This window comes from Haliotis rufescens, unplaced genomic scaffold, assembly GCF_023055435.1.
Source record: "Haliotis rufescens isolate VD_foot unplaced genomic scaffold, xgHalRufe1.0.p SCAF_17, whole genome shotgun sequence".
NCBI lineage: Eukaryota > Metazoa > Mollusca > Gastropoda > Lepetellida > Haliotidae > Haliotis > Haliotis rufescens.
This window is the reverse complement of record NW_025963857.1, coordinates 23,109,777-23,130,577: the sequence shown is the minus strand read 5'-3', so window position 1 is coordinate 23,130,577 and position 20,801 is coordinate 23,109,777. Positions and strand designations below refer to the sequence as shown.

Below are 20,801 nucleotides of genomic sequence, written 5' to 3'. Positions count from 1 at the left end.
ACCTAAAAGTAGCATGTGCTATAATGTGTCCGGATAACTAATGTTCAACTAGGCTATTACGTAACTTGTACATCACATGACAATACTGAGTATATACATGTTCATGTTTGTCTCAAATATCTAATCGCATCGTAAGATATTACTTGCGGTAGATATTAACGCTAAGTAACAGCAGTATATACAAGACAAAAATGATCTTACTCAAATCACAGGAGTCCGTATCTAAAAATAGACACCCTCATGCATATTCATGACCATCTCCACACGCGAGTTCGGGCTCGCGTGTGGAGATGGTCATGAATATGCATGAGGGTGTCTATTTTTAGATACGGACTCCTGTGCTCAAATACATGTTTCAGATCTACAAGCGTGCAGTCGATTAAACATTTTGTACTGGCGCACAACATACACGGGCCAGGGAAAAACATCAGGTGAGCACACGACAAAAATGCATACACTTGTTTTTAAGAAATATCTTCACATTTAACCTAACTCATATATTATAGTGAATTCTATCAGACCCTGTCCAAATGAATATATTCGATGATGATGATTAGGAACTAACCGGTTATGCGTTTTGAGTGTACAATACCATAATCCGTTTAGAATTCGTTTTTGTCATTAGTACACGAAACTCTTGATAAAACGAGATCCGTCTTTTTCTTCAGTGTAAACAACCCTTTACGTAACGACATCGTCTTTGTCATTAATATAATCGAACCCTTGGTAAACCGAGGTAGTCTTTGCCATCAGTACATTCAGCCATTGAGATTGTCCTTGATATTAATACATGTAATCATTAACAGTACGAGTTCGTCTTCGTCATTAATCGAATCACCACTTTACCTAACGAGGTCGTCTTTGCCATTAATGCAATCAACCCTTGATATTACGAGACCGTCTTTGTCATTAGTACAAACAACCCTTTACATAATGCGATCGTCTTCGTCATTGGTACAATCAGCCCTTGGTATTACAAGATCGGATTTGTCATTAGTACAAACAACCCTTTACACACGAGATCGTCCTTGTCAATAGTACAGTCATACCTTGAGATTGCGAGATCGTCTTTGTCATTTGTACAGTCAACCCTTTACATAACGCGATCGCCTTTGTGATTGTTACAAACAGTCCTTGGTATTAAAGTGAGTGAGTGAGTATGGTTTTACGCCGCTTGTAGCAATATTCCAGCAATATCACGGCGGGGGACACCAGAAATGGGCTTCACACATTGTATCCATGTCGGGAATCGAACCCGACTTCCGAACACATTAACCACTAGGCTACCCGACCGCCCACCTTTATATTAAAAGATTGGATTTGTCACTAGTACAATCAACCCATAATAATACGAGGTCGTCTTTGTCATAACAACATTCAACATTTTACATAACGATATCGTCTTTGTCATTAAAACAACCAACCCTTGATTATACGAGATCGTCTTTGTCATTAAAACGTTCAACCGTTGATAATACTTGGTCGTCTTTGTCATTGGTACAACCAAGACTGGTTTGCTAAATGAAATATTAGCATTCACATATTTAATGTATTCATGTGTTCATCATTCATGTGAAATCGCATTACAATAAATTGGTACTTTGAACTTGGTCTAGTGTTATTTGCAAATAGTGTTTTTTCGGACATCATTGGAGAAGAACATCTCCCACAAACGTTTAAGTGTAACGTTTAAATCATTCTGTGCCTGGATTAGTCAGTTTAATATCCAACCACCCATTTCATAAAATGTGAAAAATAATTTCTGATCACACCCCCGTGTCATTTATATGCAATATTTGTGTAAATGCGTAAGTGACACTTTTACCTATAATCCTTTAATTGGGGACGAGACACAAAATACACATTTATAATCATCATTTTGTTCCAACCAAAACCTGTTATGCGTACATTCATAAAGAACTAAATACCCAGCGTTTAAAATTGTATACAATCTCGTAATTAAGGGCAGGGCAGATAGTAACCACATTGTTAGAATTACCATAAGTACATGCACTTATATAAAATGTATATACAGTCAACGTAACAAACTTTGACAAATGAAAAATAATTTATGTCATATAATGTATATGTACATGTATACTTCTCACATGATACTGCCGTGTAAATCTTTTGAATTTAACTAAACAATTTCAATGTTAGTGCATTGGGACACAATGGGGTTTTTTCACCCGCAAATGTTACAAAGAGTATTATTGCATTGTTGCATTAGATTTCCAACATGTACATTATGATGAAATTGTATCTACTTTATCGATGTACACTGAGTGAAATACAGACTAGTTTTATGTATTTGAAGACGTCAGATGATCAAGTATTATAAGACAGATTAGGTAAAAACAATTAAATTGAACATTAATACCTTGAACCTATTTTTATGCCTGCATATAACATATTCCTTAGATAATTAATAACGTCACATTTGACATTCGGGTCGCATAGCTAAATCTTTCATTGAGAATCATCTAGTAATGTTCTGTTTAAGGGGACTGTTAAGCGTTGCATATGCAGTAACTATATTTGACAATTCAAAGCAAAGATATTCTTTCATCCGTCATACTTTGAATGCCAAGTTAGTTAGACCCCTACTGCATTTCTTGTCAACGTTTAACAATCCCATCTGTAATCTACTGGTGCTATGTTTCATGGAGGAGCTTACGGTAGCTTCTTCAATTATATGATGTCCTGATAAGTTAATACGTGTTACACACCAATGCTAGATACATCACATTATTCAGAAGTAAGGTTCAACGTTAAATATAAACCAGAATAATTTAAAGATAAAATTTGAAACAACACAGGTAGAATGTTATCCTAACGTTCAACATCTTCAATACTGCACGGTCGTGTATATCTGTTACAGTAAACGTGTAAAATGTGATTCATTTAGGCAATTTACATAATGCCTAAATATTTCTACCATTTTACAAATTGATGAAAACTCTGTCCATGTATTTGCCAGATCTACTCAAAATCAGTAGGGAGTTCAAGCTCAAGTTAAAAAAATGTGCTTGAATATAAGTTGACTTTCGCTTTCTTTTAATCCTATTCATATTCAGTGGTAGTGAAACATCTAAATGTTTGGAATTCGTCATCATAATAAAATAAATGGACACTGAATGAAATATTTAGGCAGTCTTTGAATTGCTTAAGTGAAAATTTCAGTCATTGTACACACTGACTGCAACAAATGCAAAACGTTCTTCTATGATAAGGGACGTTGTGTACTCAATATTTACGATGAATGCTTGAATGAATGACATTAAATAGCTTATCAATTTCAGAAGTAACATTTGTAAATTAACGTTATATCACACATGTCAAATTGAACAATCGGTATACTACATACTACAAGTATTTACAGGATGATTTATTTAAAACGAAAACATGAGGAATACAACTGACGTTGAGGCCAGTGTTAACATGAGGAAAACCCAGAAAAGAAGGTTGTCCACCGCATCCCCCACCTCTATCCATGTTATGTCCTGGAGTGGATCATACTTGTTAAAATCAAATTCAGTCTCATCATACAACACAGAGAACTCGTGTCCAATTGTTCCTTCTTTGTCCGTCTTTGGATCCATGAGAGACATATTTTCCGGGTATATTTTCGAATCTGAATCCGAGTGTCGTCGTTTCGCATCGCCGTTTTCGTAGCGACGTAGTGTGGAGCTTTGCTGTTTGTCGGTCTCGACCTGTTTTCGCTTCTCCGCCCTCAGTTCTCGGAGTCGACAACACAGGAGACAGTTGACCCATTTTGGTATTGGTCGATCTGGCTTCTGATGGATCATATTCATAACAACGCCCGAGGATAAGACGGACATTGTGCTAAGGGACAGCAGGACAGTCAGGTAGACGGCTGAAATTGAATAAGCATGTAACATGTAATTGGATAAGCATGTGACATGTAATTGAATAAGCATGAAACATGTAATTGAATATACACGTAATATGTAATTGGATAAGCATGAAACATGTAAATGATAAAGCATGTCATATGTAAATGATAAAGCATGTCACATGTAATTGAGTAAAAATGTAATATGTAAGTGGGTTAGCATGTAACACGTAATTGAATAAGCATGTAACATGTAATTGGAGAAGCTAGTAACATGTTATTGAATAAGCATGTAACATGTAATTGAATATACACGTAATATGTAATTGGATAAGCATGTAACATGTAAATGATAAAGCATGTCACATGTAATTGAGTAAAAATGTAATATGTAAGTGGGTTAGCATGTAACACGTAATTGAATACGCATGTAACATGTAATGGGATAAGCATGTAACATGTAATTGGAGAAGCATGTAACATGTAATGGGATAAGCATGTAACAAGTAATTGAATAAGCATGTAACATGTAATTGGATAAGCATGTAACATGTAATGGGATAAGCATGTTACATGTAAATGATAAAGCATGTCACATGTAATGGGATAAGCATGTAACATGTAATTGGATAAGCATGTAACATGTAATTGGATAAGCATGTAACGTGTAATTGAATAAGCATGTCACATGTAATTGGATAAGCATGTAACATGTAATTGGATAAGCATATAACGTGTAATTGAATAAGCATGTAACATGTTATTGGATAAGCATGTAGCATGTAATGGGATAAGCATGCAACATGTAAATGATAAAACATGTCACATGTAATTGGGTAAAAATGTAATATTTAAGTGGGTTAGCATGTGACACGTAATTGAATAAGCATGTAACATGTAATGGGATAAGCCTGTAACATGTAATTGGATAAGCATGTCACATGTAATGGGATAAGCATGTAACATGTAATTGGATAAGCATGTCACATATAATTGAGTAAAAATGTAATATGTAAGTGGGTTAGCATGTAACACGTAATTGAATAAGCATGTAACATGTAATTGGATAAGCATGTAACATGTAATGGGATAAGCATGTAACACGTAATGGGATAAGCATGTAACATGTAATTGGATAAGCATGTAACATGTAATGGGATAAACATGTAACATGTAATTGGATAAGCATGTAACATGTAATTGGATAAGCATGTAACGTGTAATTAAATAAGCATGTAACATGTAATTGGATAAGCATGTAACATGAAACTGGATAAGCATGTAACGTGTACTTGTATAAGGACGAAATGGATATGCATGTAACGCTGAGTGAGGTTTATTTACATTTTGGTTCATCAGCTAAAGAAGTTATTTTACCCTTGTTGAACCCTGTTGCTAAGATAAGGAACCTGTTGCTAAGGAGGTAAATGGAACTGTTTATGTGTCAGCGCGAAACAAGAGTAGACATATGTGTTGTCTTGAATATTCCAGATGATTAAGATAATATATCTGTGATATATAGAATATTTTAGTGTGTGAGTGAGTGAGTTAGGTTTTTCGCCGCTTTTTAGTAATATTTCGTCAATATCACGGTGGGGCAGGATATGTTTACTTTTTTTTTGCGAACTCCTGGTGTATTCACCGATTTTCAGTGAACCATCAATATACATGTAGTTTTACCACTGTTTTGCCTTTTTTGACCAATTTGTGTCAGATAATCGAGATTGGTTATCTCTGCTGTTGACGTTTCAGGTTCACTTATAATACTCATGTGGGGAATCGAGCCCGGGCCGTCGGCGTGACGAGCTAAGGCTTTATCCACTTTGCTACCCACCGCCCGATGGTCTCAGTGATGTACATGTAGGTAGAGATTGTTATTCCATAATTTTATCATTATTCCTTATTTTGCTAAATATAATTTTATATAAAGTGCCGTCAGTTTTCTTGTGTGTGTCTGTCTTCAAGTTTCTTTTTTTGGTCTATTATGGTCATGATTAATGCATTTCAAGGTCATACACAATGTTTGATTACTGTTACGGCTCGTATCTATCTTTTGGAGATATATTATGTACATTTGCCTCGAAATTGGGTAGGTATCATATATTGTGAAGAGAGTCGAAGTCAAACTATTCACATGGAAATAAAGACTGGTTGCATTCACCTTTCCTGCCATTTAGAATGTTTAGTTTTATTGCACATGCTAATTAACGCATGTAGCATTTCAAGAGAAAGGAATCTTCCTTTTCCCACAGTGTGAGTGAGTGAGTTGGGTTTAAAGCCGCTTTAAACGGTATTCCAGTTATATCGCGGCGTGTCAGCTTAATGTGGGAGGAAAGCCCGAAGTGATGCGGGTCTCAGACGTTTACCAGTTCGGTGAAACGAACATGGGTATGGTGCTGAAAAAACTTAGAAATATAATCGGGGCGAACCGGGATTCGAACCCACCCACAGTGTGCTATCACGAGGGTACTTATCGCTGATTTTCAGTGATCCATTTATATGATGTCCATCCATATCTTGCATTTTACGTCCAATGGAACTGTTTCGGCAGATAATTGATGCTGATCATTCAATGATGTTGACATTTTATATTCACATGTTGGCTCGAAATAACGGGTGTAAGTTTCATGAAACGAAGAGGCGATTTTAAATTTAGTTTCAAACTTTTGTTCAATGATCCAATGACGTGTAGGAATTGAAACTGTCTGATCTAGTTGCGCTAAACATACGGCACTTCATTTAAGTTGTGTTCACGGTTTTTTTGTTTAACACTTTTCAAATGGTCAGGGCAGTGGGGTAGCCCAGTGGTTACACCGTTCGCTTGTCCAAAGAAGGCCTTGTTCGATTCCCGGAATGGGTAGAATATTTGAAGCACATTTTTGGTGTCACCCACATGCTTGTTGTAACATTTCGTAAAGCGGCGTAAAATTCAACCCACTCGTTTGCTATTAAAGGGTCAGCATCTTGAGGCGAAATACAAAAGTATGGACGTGAGAAGCGACAGTAAAATGCAAGGCACAGTTCCCTTTGCTGAATGATTCCAAATGTTCCAAATATGCCGTAATGTAACAATTAGCTTTAAACCCTACACATACAAAAGCCATGTAGGGTTTAGGAACCTGCGATACATGAAAGGCACATTCACATTTTTGAAAGTTTTTTTTATAGTCACTAACGTAACTGTTTCTCTACTTCAATATGATGACAATGGTCCAAGACGCCGCCCTTCGCTGTACAGAGTTGCGTCCCTTAATCACACCAGGATCCCTTGATCTTTTTACGTGCAGACTATGATCCTTGGTTTATGAAAATCATACTCGTGATGGGGTGTTTTATCAAAGTGGAAAACGCCCAAGACCAGCATCACTTCGAGTTTTCCACCCAAATCCAGGTCACGCCACTATATAGAATGACATTGTTGGTTAGACCGAACTACATCGTATGTCTACTCGTCTACATCTACGGCCGTATCGATTCTTCCCGATTATAATGCTTTATCTCTCAGCACAAGCTCCTTCTTGTTTGTTGATAAACATCAAGAACTTGCCTCACTTCGGGTTACATCTCACATTAAGCTGACAGCCCGTGAAATAACTGAACTTCGTAAAACAGAAACCACTCAGTTCAGTACCAAGCACTGGGATATGTATATTGAATTGATGAAAACACCCTTGAACGTGAATAGAAATCTCGGTTCCCCGCCAAAGCCAGCTTTATATAGATTTATTTTGCTACAGTTTCCTCTTACGTTGTGTTATGATCTCATGCGTACTTCAAAGAAGTAAACTGTTATTGACGTATATATATTACACTACTTCAACGCTTGAAAATAATTCTCTTTTCTGTATAGCCAGTATGTATATGCTTAAAAAACTTCATAAAAGCGTGAACAAATCTCCCACAAAGACCACGTCTCATATTATTCCATTTTATGATCGCTTCAATGCTGATATCATTTGCACGGTTGCAAATATCCGGGAGCAATGATGCAATATCATATTAGATCTCTTTTCGACACACATTGATAACTACTACTATACGACTTGTATACTGAACAAAATTGGGAATCATAAATATTTTAGGGGATATTTTGTGTACATATTTGTAGACTGAACACATACTTTCATGAAACATTTCCCCCAAAATGTTCATCATCCCTTTTTTCAGTATATGACTTTATTACGATGCGGACATGGTGTCTGTATTCTGAACGGAAGGTTATACCATGACTTTAATTTTGCTTCCAATAATACTTCATTATACAATTTCATATTGTCACCTGGGATATTAAAAGCGACGTGTCATCGATTGGTTTTCGTCTACAGGAACTATCAGACCTAAAGTCTTAATGATTCTCTCTGGTTACTGTTATGAAATCACCTTTCTATGAACCGTTTAATAAGCGGGATGTTTAAGTCAACACCTGGTGTCATCATTGACTTTCAATGATCCATTGATAGAATTTTCACGGCTATTTCGCCTTTTACGCATAATGGAATCTTGTAGCTAATCGAGACTGGTTGTTCTCTGGCGTTGACGTTTTATGTTATACTGTATATCTCAAATTACCGTATAAGTTCGTTGCCCTTTCGCACTCATGGTAATGCATGTCGTTATGTAGTCAACCGCTTCTTAAAACTCTTCACTTTATAATGGCATTAACCTTCAATTTGCATTTGTGTCGTACTTTGATAAGATGAGAGTACGGTTGTCGCAAATTAAATACCAATAATGGCACAGAAACGCTGACTATCAGCCGTCTAACGTCATCGGGGCGTGAAAACATCGCGCCACATCCGCATCACAGTCGCGTCGCGGTCGCCTCAATGATCATAAAAGAAATGAACATTCACAACACTTTTCTCACTGACTCCGTTTTCGTCAAGAGAGACACTGTAGTCGAATGAGCGTATATCCGTATACCTACCAAGTATGGAGATACTCTCTGAAGTTTTCGGCATAACTTCACTGATTATACTAAGGTACACTGTGAAGGAGAGCAGCACCGTGACAGCCAGCGCCATCTTCTCACCGGAACTAGCCGGAAGTAGAAACACAAGCACGTTAAGAAGGGAGAGCATCACTACCGGTACAATAGTATTGAGCACGTAAAAAGTCCTTTTTCTTTGAAGGTGTATCCTGAACGTTACTCCAGTGTGTTTCGTTCCGGGTCTGTAAGTCGAAGGGTAAAAATAAGACTCTGCTTCTGTCGCTGTAATGTCCCATTCACCGTTGGGGATGCACGCGTCTAAACTTACTTCTCCTGTCCCAGGAAACACCTCTAATGTCCTGTTTGTGTGCATCCAGGTCAGGAACTTAATCTCACACAACTGATAGTCAAAGGGGTACTTTCCAATATTAACCTCACATATAGTCTTAGCCACAAATCCTGGTTCCCAGAATATTTTCCCATCGTAATCGATGCTCACTAACATTGCTGAATTTCCAAGTTCAGCAAAATTTTGTGCTCTGAAAGTATAAAAGGAACTGGAATTAATGATTGTTCAAAATGTACATCACTCCTTTTTATGCAAATTAGATAAATATGAATTCTCACCCGTGAAGATCCGAGTTAGAATAGATCTTCAGCAACCTATGAAAGGCGGTTATGCCTGTCGTAAGAGGCAACTAGCAGAGTTTGGTGGTCAGGCTCGCTGACTTGGTTGATGCATGTCGCCGTATCCCAACTGCGTGGGTCGATGCTTATGATGTCAATCACTGTAATGTCTGGTCCAGTCTCAATTATTTAAAGACCGTCGTTATGTAGCTGGAATACTGCTGAGTGCGGCGTTAAACAAAACCAAACAAACAAACATAAATTTGAATTCTAAGTATTAAAATGTCCTCCTCTTTTTCACCAATAAATCCTGGTTATATGCTTAAAATATACCAAACTATCATATCTTACGTGTTTTCTATAAGCAAATCTGGGAGCCAAATCTTTTTCTGCGACACTGAGATATCCTCCACTCCTCCGTAATCGCTTTTGTTCCACTTGAGGAATTCGTCTTCCCATTGCTGTAAAATTCAGACATATTATATAAAATCTACAACTGAGGCAACTGTCATCTTAACGTGCCCCTGAAGCCACGGAGCCTGATACATGTTTATCATCAGTTCGTCATTAAGGTGCCGCCAGCTTGGTGTTCACTTTGTTCCATAACCAAAACTAAAATCTCTGTAGCAATAACAACATGGAACTGCTTCTTTAAGTGGCATTTAGAAGTTGGTGTGATGAAGTAAGACAAGTTCTATGGATGAACAACTTCTTTATTACAATTAGTGCGACGTTTCGGTGTAGATCCTAACACAATTTACTGTATAAACATTGATGTTAATAAGTATATATACCTATGTAGTTTAGCACTATCCATCACTTGCTTGATAAAGGTGTTAGGATCTACACCGAAACGTCGCACTAATTGTTATAAAGAAGTTGTTCATCCATAGAACTTGTCTTACTTCAACATGGAACTGGCCTTGACATTCATCTACAGAACGACATGTAAATGATAGTGCTTAAATAAACGCCCTGTAAGGTATTGACCACGTTCCGGTGTTCGATGAATTCCAAGAGGAACACAATGACTTTATAAATGTCAGCTCATCTCGCAACTACCTTGATTAGTTAATATAAATTCGCCTAACCACGAGGAAAAGTGAAAAGAAGCAATTAAAATGGTAAAACAAATCGATGTAACAATATCAAGAACTAAACAGGATAATTCGTGTCGAGTTTCCAGTGTGAGCAGAATGACCTCGAGGCTATGATTAAAAACTGATGTTAATATGCAAAATAAATGAATTATTAGACATAGAAATGAGAAATAGTATGCTTTACTGGCACTTTTAGGTTATATGATATATCAACATTCAACACACACGGCATTATATACAACAAGAACTTTGACATTTGAAAAACACGACTTAAATCAACAATTAACGTGTAAAAACATGTCCTTACATCTTCATCATGTTCATCTAATAAAACAGGTTTTGTCGCTGAATGAAACCAATAGTACCATTCATCAAAAGTGCATTTACCACTTGTTCTGTTTTATTGAGTATTAATGCCATTAACTGCAATACCACGGTATCAAATTTCTGTTAAATTACACTACGTCTGCTTTTCCTTAGCACATTGACATTTGAGGTGTCAGCACATTGCAAGAAATAAAATCTGGTCGGATTCACCTGACTTACTGAAGTTAATTTATATACCCCGGGGGTTCACGTAAGGAAACAGCTGACGATACTTTCACTAACATTACTCACCGGGGATCCTTTCAAGGCATCCAATTCCTTTGATATTTCACACATATCACCACAATGGCCATGTTAATAGTATCCATGTATAGTCAAATACAAAAGTAACTGTGAACATTTCTGTTTATCAAATCATGAGATTTTTGAGAAAGAACATAATTCAAAATGTCCCTCGTGTACTTTAAAGATCCAAAATGTACTGCTTTAATTAAATTGGCGTTCTTTCCTATTTAGTTCTATTATATTTATTTTACTAACTTTAAAGAAATTTGATATTTCAGTTCTGTAGTACTGGGTTTACACAGTGGTAGTGCATCCCATGTTACAGCCGGAAATTTCAATTCTGGTTCCGTGATTTCGGATTAGACCCGACAAGATCCGGGTAGAATAGGTCTTCAGCAACCCATGCTTGCCGTAAAAGGCGATTATGCTTGTCGTAAGAGGCGACTAACGGGATCGGGTGGTCAGGCTCGCTGACCTGGTTGATGCATGTCATCGTATCCCAATTGCGCGATGTCAATCCCTGGATTGTCTGGTCCAGACTCGATTATTTACAGACCGCCGTCATAAAGCTGGAATATTGCTGAGTGAGGCGTTAAACAACAAACAAACAAAAACATTCCGTCCAAAGTCCTTTGGCACCCCGACAGTGTGTAAGCAGTCACCAGATTTCGGATTATGTGGAAATTTAAGGAGAACCAGCGATTTTCAGTGATCAATCCATATTCTTTTCTTTACGTTTATGCCTTTTCCGCTCTGTGGAGTCTCTTTCGAAAAATTCGAGACTGCTGTTTCTCTGGCATTGATGTTTTCAATCATCGTACATTGTCGTACATTAATTATCGTACCTGCTACTCGTTCCAACTTGTGTGTTGGATGAGGTTTATTATAATTCAAAGAGTCCCACTACGCTGAAAAAATGAGTGATTGAGTTAGTGAGTGAGTTGGATTTAACGCCACGGTTACCACATTGGTCAAGCCAACGAGGACGTATATGGTGCTGACAAGCCTAGAAGGAAAATCGTGGGCGAACTGGGATTCCAATCATAGGTATCAGACGTGTATTCAGAAAAATGTCCCCCAAAAACGTACTCTATCCCTCTCCTTATAACCACAAGCCATTGCGCCCATGGGACTGCTCTGTTCAAAGGGCGCATAATGAACCACATGAGTACCTCGTTGATTGACCCCAACTGTCACCTCCAGTAGGAACTCTTCTGGCTCATTTATTTTGAAAACCCTTGCGTATAACATGAATAGGACATCGAAAACTGCAGAGGCGAACTTTGGTGTTACTGAGGAAATATTTAGCTATGTTGAAGTTCTACGAGGATTGACATATACACCTTTTAGATATTCAATATTGTATGGTTAGGCTACAGCAATTGACATGTCCTGATGGATTAATTTCAGGGACGGTATATTTTCGCAAGAGCGATTCTGAGTACAAGTTGTTTTCCATAGTGGCAGCTAAAATGCCTTCGTTCCAGTCTCGGCCACCTTGATAGGAAAATATTCATACTATATTTATGTTTCCTTCTGTTTTGGTCATGTTTATTTCCTGCTGCCACCGATTGAATGTTGATAAAACCTTTTCCATGTTCATAAGAAACCTCTGTTAAAAGCATAGTCCACAGTGCGATTCCGTTCGTATTATTACCATCATAATGTATCACACATCAAAAGCGAAGATATATGTATACCAAACTGCTTCAAATTTCAAACTGTGCATACAATCCGACAATTCTGTAGTGTATTCCAACCTTGAGGGCATTAACCTGAGAAACTAGTTCATATATGAGGTGGTCGGTCATACTCACTATATTCAACCACCCGCTTGTTGTTAACACTTGGTTTTTCATATCCTGAAATGGAAATATATGGAAATAATATTTAAACACGAAAACTGAAAGTGATAATTGACGGACAATTAGACTGAATAATTAGAGGTGAGGTTGGATGAAATAGGGTTTAACATCGCGTCAAACATTATTGCATATATGTAGCGACGTGCATGCACGTATATCTGTGTGTGTGGCTGCCGATTTTATAGTGCTAGCCCACTGAGATATGATGCCGCAGCTTTAACATGATCAAGTATAGTATACTGACTCCGAGCCGACCAGTCCTTGATTAACCCCTTAATGCCGAAGCGCCAGGCAGGGTAATAACAAGTTTCATCTCTTAACATCTTTAGGTATGACGCGCACGGTGATCGAACCCCTCAACTTGTATAATTTGAAACAGTAACAAAACTATAGGTCCCTCAAGTTTACCGAAAGTAAATCCATAAAGTAGGAGCCATTTGTATATCAATCCATGTGATTACACTTATGATAATCAATTATATCATCGTAGTGGCATGAGTGATTGAGTGAGTATGGTTTTACGCCGCTTGTAGCAATATTCCAGCAATATCACGGCGGGAATATCAGAAATGGGCTTCACACATTGTACCCATGTCGGGTATCGAACTCGGGTCTAAGACGTGACGATCGAACGCTTAAACCACTTGGCTACCCGACCTCCCCTCGTAGTAGCATGCAAAAGCCACTATTTGTACGTACGTATTTTCATTAGTAACTCCATTAGTAATACTTAATAGCGTTTCTCCCACTGTAATGTAAACAATGCCATATGTCCCTTAAGCCAGATATACTTACCAAATCGTGTATCATGAGAAGGAACAGTGACAGGTTGACGCTAACACTGTGTGACTGATTATACACAGGAGGGATAACTCTATTGTATTTATGGAAGATAGTTCTGTGGAGTCTGGCAACGTCGTCAACGGAGGCTGTGATCACTGAAAAAAGGTATACATTGTTTGAAAATCGAAAACTTAAGGCACCAACTCTACACAGTTCTATACAAAATGTGTTTTTATAGTAGCTCCAACAACTCACAAATAGTTCATGATGATGTGTTTTCCTGACACGTTTTTTTACCATATCTTCATTCTGAAAATTAAACAAATGAAATCACGTTACAATGTACACTTATGATACCAGATTGCCACCCTCGTGCTGCAATGGAAAAAAACATCATTGTACAGATTTGATAAATAACACAATCAAACATAAATGTTATGTCAAATTGTTAAATAGCTTCACATAATAAACGAAATAGAAGGTGTTTGAAACATTGTGTAATATTGAAGAACAATTTGCAACAATATTGGTACGAGGATTCTATATGTTTCACAAATGAAGTAAGATTGATGCGAACTCCAAAATAGTTTATACATTATAAATTTGAAATTTAGGAATGCCAAAGATTTTTATCTTCATTGCTAATATTTAATGTGAACGTTCTTAAAACCAAGAAACACGAAACCAAGCCACTCCTTACTGCTCTTCCCTTTGTCCTGTTATCAAGTATTGCAATTTCTGTTAACATATGGAGGTATCAACCAAGCTTTTTGAAATAAAACAAGGAAGACATGTCTCCTGTTATCACCAACACGGGTATATACTTGCAATATGTAATCTAAGTAAACATCCTTGAGATAGTAGGTCTTTTAAGAGTATTCACAGCAAAGTAAGGAGCGCCATAGGTCTTAATGTAGATTCACGAAAGAAACATGATTATACGCATACGTATTTCTTTTATAATGTCATTTTTAATTGTTGTACTATTTCAATACTACCAATGGACTGATATATCTATTTCTACATTAAAATTGTTTTTCACTCTACCATGCTTGTATGACTTTGGCAGCTCTATTGATAATAGAATGCTTTTTCTTCATACTGTAAAAAAACTGTAAAGCAAAGGTCAAAGACAGAACATGAAATGGGATAGTGCTAAATGATAACTCCAAGTCACTTGATAACCTGAAAGCAACAATCTTTAATAAAAAGGGGGAAAACGATCTGCTTACAGCGATGGTTTTGTATCTACAAAGCCTGGTATTTCAAAATCCACTAATGTGAAGGCTTTGACTAGGGGATCAATGCCTAGCTTAAAGGTTTAAAGAAACGTAAAGCAGAGTCAAGGGATAGAGTAGTTATGAGGAAAACATTCATGCATAAACATGCTTGTATGTTGGATATTGCAGTAGATGTATGATTTATATAAAGTCATAATTTGAAACATTTATGTTATGATTGCTGGGATCAGTATTGCGCTGAATTCAATAAACTGTGTTACAAGCTGCGTTTTACTTTGTGGTGCCATTTTACTCTAAAACACCGTTAACGTGAATCATAATGATTCCTATGCTTGGCTCGACTATCCCATGATAGTTGCCTTTCTAACAGCAATAATTACAACATAACGAGTATTTTATGCCATAATCTTTCATATCCACTGATTGGGGACTTGCTTTCAATCGAAATGGCGAAAAAGGGGAATCGCAGTCTTTTCAAATTTTCTTCTACCGGCTAAGGAAACAATTGACAAAAAAATCAATCTAAGGGTAATAACGTAACTGGGAAAGGAAATAACTAGCTTCCAATCAATTTTCCTACAGCTAATGTCTTCTCAATTTGCTTCAAGGTTAGTAAGGAGCCATCGTTTATTATGACTACTTATTTTCGCGCACATGTGCTGAAAGATTACATGGGTTTATGCGTTTTGCCGTGTAAAAGATAGAAATGTAAATCAAAATTCTGGAATATTTGTAGGTTTTATTAACCTTCTATTTGGCGTTCTGGCTGCGACAATCAGCGTGTTAGTCAGGGTAACAACTCTCACTTCATCTGTCTTCAGTTAGTTGATTGGAGGGGAAAAAGTAAGTCACATCGCTTGTCAGTTGCTGAATGTGTTGGTGACTATGTGTTTCCTATGATGAATATTGATTTTATCAATTGACTTTTGATTACTTGCAGGCTTAAATAGATTTGCGATTTTCAATAGAATCGGTTATGTTAACAAAGTTTTCTTAATAAACAAATCACATTTGCAATCAACGGAGGAGTCATACTTTGGCGATAATAGTCACGAATTAGCTATATTAGTTTCAATAAATTAAAAAATAGCAAAATAATGAATGTCATGTCAATACGTTGAATTTTGCACTATGTATGATGAATTACCCAATTTGAAACCGCAATGATCTAGCTATCGAAGACATCATAGCTTAATGATGTAGACATACAATAATTGTTGAATGATACGTTAATGTTTACGTAAATTATTTTCACCGATATTCTGGAAAGCTCTCAATGCATTGACAGAATGTATGCTGTTCTTGATAGTTGGTGTACTTTCGTTGTCAATGTGTACTGCATGCACATTAATGAAAATGTATTATCACCAATATACTGGAAATGCATTGACAGAATGTATGTTGTTGTTGAAAGTTGGTGTATCAAGTTTCCTTATCAATGTGTATTGTATGTACATTAATGTATGCAAAGTTCATGCAAGAAAGGAAGACATAGATGACGCAACTGAAATACTGTGAATGTTATTCACAAAGAAAACCTTCTCAAGTGGCACTATGTCTGCTATACGAGTATGCGTATAGCAAATGTAGGTCACTATGCTGCGGAGGTTATTGGACAAAGGGTAATCTGGTTAGTAATGTGCAGCCACAATTGGTTACTTACATGACCCAGAACACCACAAATCTGAAATCAAGAAATGTCATGTTCGCTTTTAATCGTTAATAAAGTTAGTACCATCTATTGTCCCTACTTGTGGCATTGTCACCTTCGGACGTTCAATGTATGAGGTATCTTTTAGTTTTAAGGTTGAAATTGAGCGGCATTTTATACACGGCTTGGGTGTGGTTTGTGTAAGAGTTAGTGAGTGAAATTTTACATCGTGTCGGCAATATTTCAGCCAAATTGACAGTTTCCTCAGTTAATTGTTTGTTATTCGAGATTATTTTAATTAGGATGTTCCATCGTGTGCGAAAGGGAATATTTTTGCGTCATATTTAGGTCACATGATACTTTAGGCCTTCTAGCCGTCAAATATTACTCGATGACTATCTTTAAGTAAAGTGTGGTGGTAATATAGGTAGGTGGTTTACCCAAATAATACTGGTTCAATACTTGTTAACATGTTGGTTTGTTTGAGGTTTGTATGCTGTAGGTTTCCCATCAAGATGTAGTGGTATATTAGTCTTGAATTTCAGTTTTATACCATACACACGAAGATGGAAATTGTTTGCAATGGCCGAAATACTGGTAGACTCATCCATAACTTTATCGCACTCGTCTATAACTTTATCAACAGTAAATATTGATCTTATATTGCGATACAAGAATAACCTTTCTGATCCTTTCAAGAATGGTGACATGTAATGTTCAGAGGTTGCAGAGTAAGTACTCAAATTGCGATCGGGCAAATACGATTCGTTACGTTCATTAACGACATACAAAAAAGACATTTGATACTTGAAAGTATGGATGTTTTGATGTTTTTGTTGATCAAACAATGTGAGTCAGGTATCTTATACATAAACATGATAAACATGTATGCTCATAAAAAAAGTCTGAACAATGAAAGGTATATTTTTACTGGTGTGTTTTCCAAGTGACGGCGCCTGTACATAATTGAGTCTAGGCCAGACAAGCAATGCAAGTGATTGATATTATGAACAACGATCCACGTACGGTGGTACCCAATCAATCAAGTAACCGAGCCTGACCACCCGATCTCTTAAGTCTCCTCATACGACCAGCATTGGCTGTTTGGGGTCTATTAGAACCCGGACACCCTATAAGGGATTATATGACACGAGGTGAGGTGAGGTGAAATGGGGTTTAACGTCGCGTCCAAGATTATTGCACTTATATAGCGACGTGCATGTACTTGTTTGTGTGTGTGTGGCTGCTTGTACTAGTCCGGACTGATGCCGATTTATAGTGCTAGCTCACTGAGATACCATGCCGCAGTTTAACATGAATACCCCACTCTGACACAGTATACTGACTTCGAGCCGACCAGTCCTTGTTTTAGCCCCTAAATGCCGAGCGCCAGACAGGGTAACAACAAGTACCATCTTTTAACGTCTTTTGGTATGACGCGGCCGGGGATCGAACCCCGGACCTTCCGCACTCCGGGCGGACGCTCTACCACTAGACCACGGAGGCGGTCCTTATATGACACGAAAGTGATTAATTTGATGTGACATGATGATACACGTGTACTGTTGAGGTGTAAGATTTTGAATACACATTTCCATGTGGTAGCCCTTAATTGCCAACCAACAGATCAACAACATTGACCCCACCAAAACGTTTTAAGAAATCCCGTAATATTATAACTAAAGCAGCAATGTCAACACCTAGGGATGCCAGTACCATAATAACAATGAGGTGAATTAATGATAGAACTGAAAGAATGTCCCCGGAACCAGACAATCAGTATGACACAACCGAGAATTCGACAGAGTAAGACACTGTAAATACCTTGAATGTACGTTTTAATGCCAAGGCCCTAAAAACGGGTTTTATCACCTTTCAGAGGCACATGTTTCATCCACAATTATACCCTAGGCTTAAATACGGATATATGCAAACAAGACTCCACTTAATTGAATCTATTGAAAGCTACAATTGACAAAAAAACATTTGCTAAATCACAATAATAAAAGTAAAAAAAACCTTTCCATATGTACAAGAAATCTTTGCAAAAATCAGAGTCGATTGTATGATTCTGGCTATATCATGAGCATGTGTTTATGAATTACTATGGCCAGGTGCTCGCGAAAAGGTAAGCGTATCCTATTCACCGGTGGCACCTGTCACAAACACATGCAAAGGCAAGTCAAAAGATCGCCTGAAAAGGCATGGCAACATATTGTGCGAATTAAACATCATTTGTGTCACTGGTGTGCACATTTGGGAATATGCTCCACATGTCTCCCACAAAACCTTTTTTCAAAACCTTTAAGTTGTGAGGGCCTTGAATGTTGAAAACCCTGATGAAACACCTTTCGAGCAAAAGTCGTGTGCACGACGCTCTTGGATGACTTTTTTGAAAGAAGAGCATGCTCGACTGTACCTTAAAAGCTGCTAGAATATTGCTCGACATAAAGAGAAAGTTGAAGTCATCAGAAACATTTCGGAAAGAACACACATTGTTTGGATAGATTATTGTCATTCTAAATCGTTATGCATACATCTAAATATATGAGGCGGTTTCACTGGAATCTTTTATTTCTAGTTCTGATGGATAAATCAGTGAAGGAAATTGGCTATTTGTCCGTTGAATGAGCTCTTATTGAATCAACAATTTTTTCAAATTCAACCACTTAAACACCAAACATCATGAATTACAATTGAGGACTAATATAATGTGCGCTATAAATATGAAAGCCCAGTGCAAACAGTCTGAAATAGTAACACTTTTACGTAATGAGTCAAAGGCAAAGAGTCATATGCAAGGGGCCAATAGCTAAATACTGTAAATCTTGAAATTAATGCGAGAGTGAAGTTAATGCGAAAATGCGAACATATTGTATTCTTCTCGTTTTAATCAAACTTTCGATCGTTAAATGGAATGGCAAGTAGAATGAATGATTCCAAGTTGTTGTTTGTTTGTTTGTTGATTAACGCTGAACTCTGCAATATTCCAGCTATGTAACGGCGGTCTGTAAATAATCGAGTCTGGACCAGACAGTCCAGTGATTGACATCATGAGCATCAATCCACGCAATCTTACGACAAGCATTGTCGCCTTTACGGCAAGCATGGGTTGCTGAAGACCTATTCTACCCTAGATCTTCACGGGTCTTCATCCTCCATGATGAATACGGAAGTTACCAACCTGATACATAGGTTCGGGCATTCTTGTCCTTCCGCCAATTATAAAATGAAAAGCGCCATTTCTTAACTAAATTGGAGTGCCTTAAATATACTCGGGATGCTTTGTCTCTCTTAAATGTATTTTTATGGATGCCATGAAGCTTGTGATGTTAAACTGCATGTATGATGTAAACTACAATGAAGATCAGAATGCACTTACACATACATGTATGATGAGTCAGCCTGAAGCCAGATTCATGTCTAGTTGGGATGGCCTTTCTGATATTTACGCCTCTGCGAGTACTGCTCTTCAGCCAGATATATTCATCTTGGGTTTCAGTATTTAAGCTCCATATTTGTACTGCTTGAAGAAATTACAATTATCTTTTCATCTCGAATATTGAAACCTAGTTTGTCAGACTACATATCAATAATCGGAACACTGACGCAGAAGTTGATATTGGATATTTTACCAAGCGTGCATTGAAGAAATACATGTAACGTTTATCTGGGAATAGGGTATTTTGCAAAACGTTCTAGTTTCCATTTGAATTAGTCCGATATTTTCATTTATATTTCTCCTTATGCTGGTTCATCCGAAAGAAGATCTATGTTGCTATTATCCTCTTCTGCGATAGGACTTAATAAAACATATGTATTTAGTGGTGACATTAAACACACATTTATCATCCGGAGGATGGCTATATACGTGGCTATTTTGATATGATACATGCTTGATAGTAGTGAACAGAACAAACCTGTCTATTAACTCGAAATGGAATCCAATAAAAGTGAATAAGAAACATGTCTTTAAGGACAAATGTGATGTGGCACTCATCTGTGATGTTTTGTTAAAAATGCAATGTAATCACGATTGCACTCTCACAAATATAATGTCGTATATGTCCGTGGCTCGGGAAAGTTGTCATTTTCCCACTGATTTGTAACTCGAATACTGAAGACATATATAGGCA

At 37.3% G+C, this 20,801-nt stretch overlaps 1 protein-coding gene across 2 annotated transcripts in view; it reads right to left on the bottom strand.

Moving 5' to 3' along the window:
• Positions 1–311: 311 nt before the first annotated feature.
• The window catches only part of LOC124133992 (acetylcholine receptor subunit alpha-like 2), a 50,007-nt gene continuing 29,517 nt past the window's right edge, over positions 312–20,801 (bottom strand). Inside the window, exons 3-7 of one of the 2 annotated variants that reach the window (XM_048397723.1) lie at positions 13,786–13,928; positions 12,943–12,987; positions 9,765–9,874; positions 8,784–9,325; positions 312–3,877 (exon numbers count right to left, since the gene is read on the bottom strand). In XM_048397723.1, coding sequence (XP_048253680.1) covers positions 3,393–3,877; positions 8,784–9,325; positions 9,765–9,874; positions 12,943–12,987; positions 13,786–13,928 — 1,325 coding nt within the window. In that variant the 3' untranslated portion in view covers positions 312–3,392. Of the gene's footprint in view, positions 3,878–8,783; positions 9,326–9,764; positions 9,875–12,942; positions 12,988–13,785; positions 14,093–20,801 lie in introns of those variants that run through there. The other variant, XM_046498604.2, reaches the window with a different exon arrangement.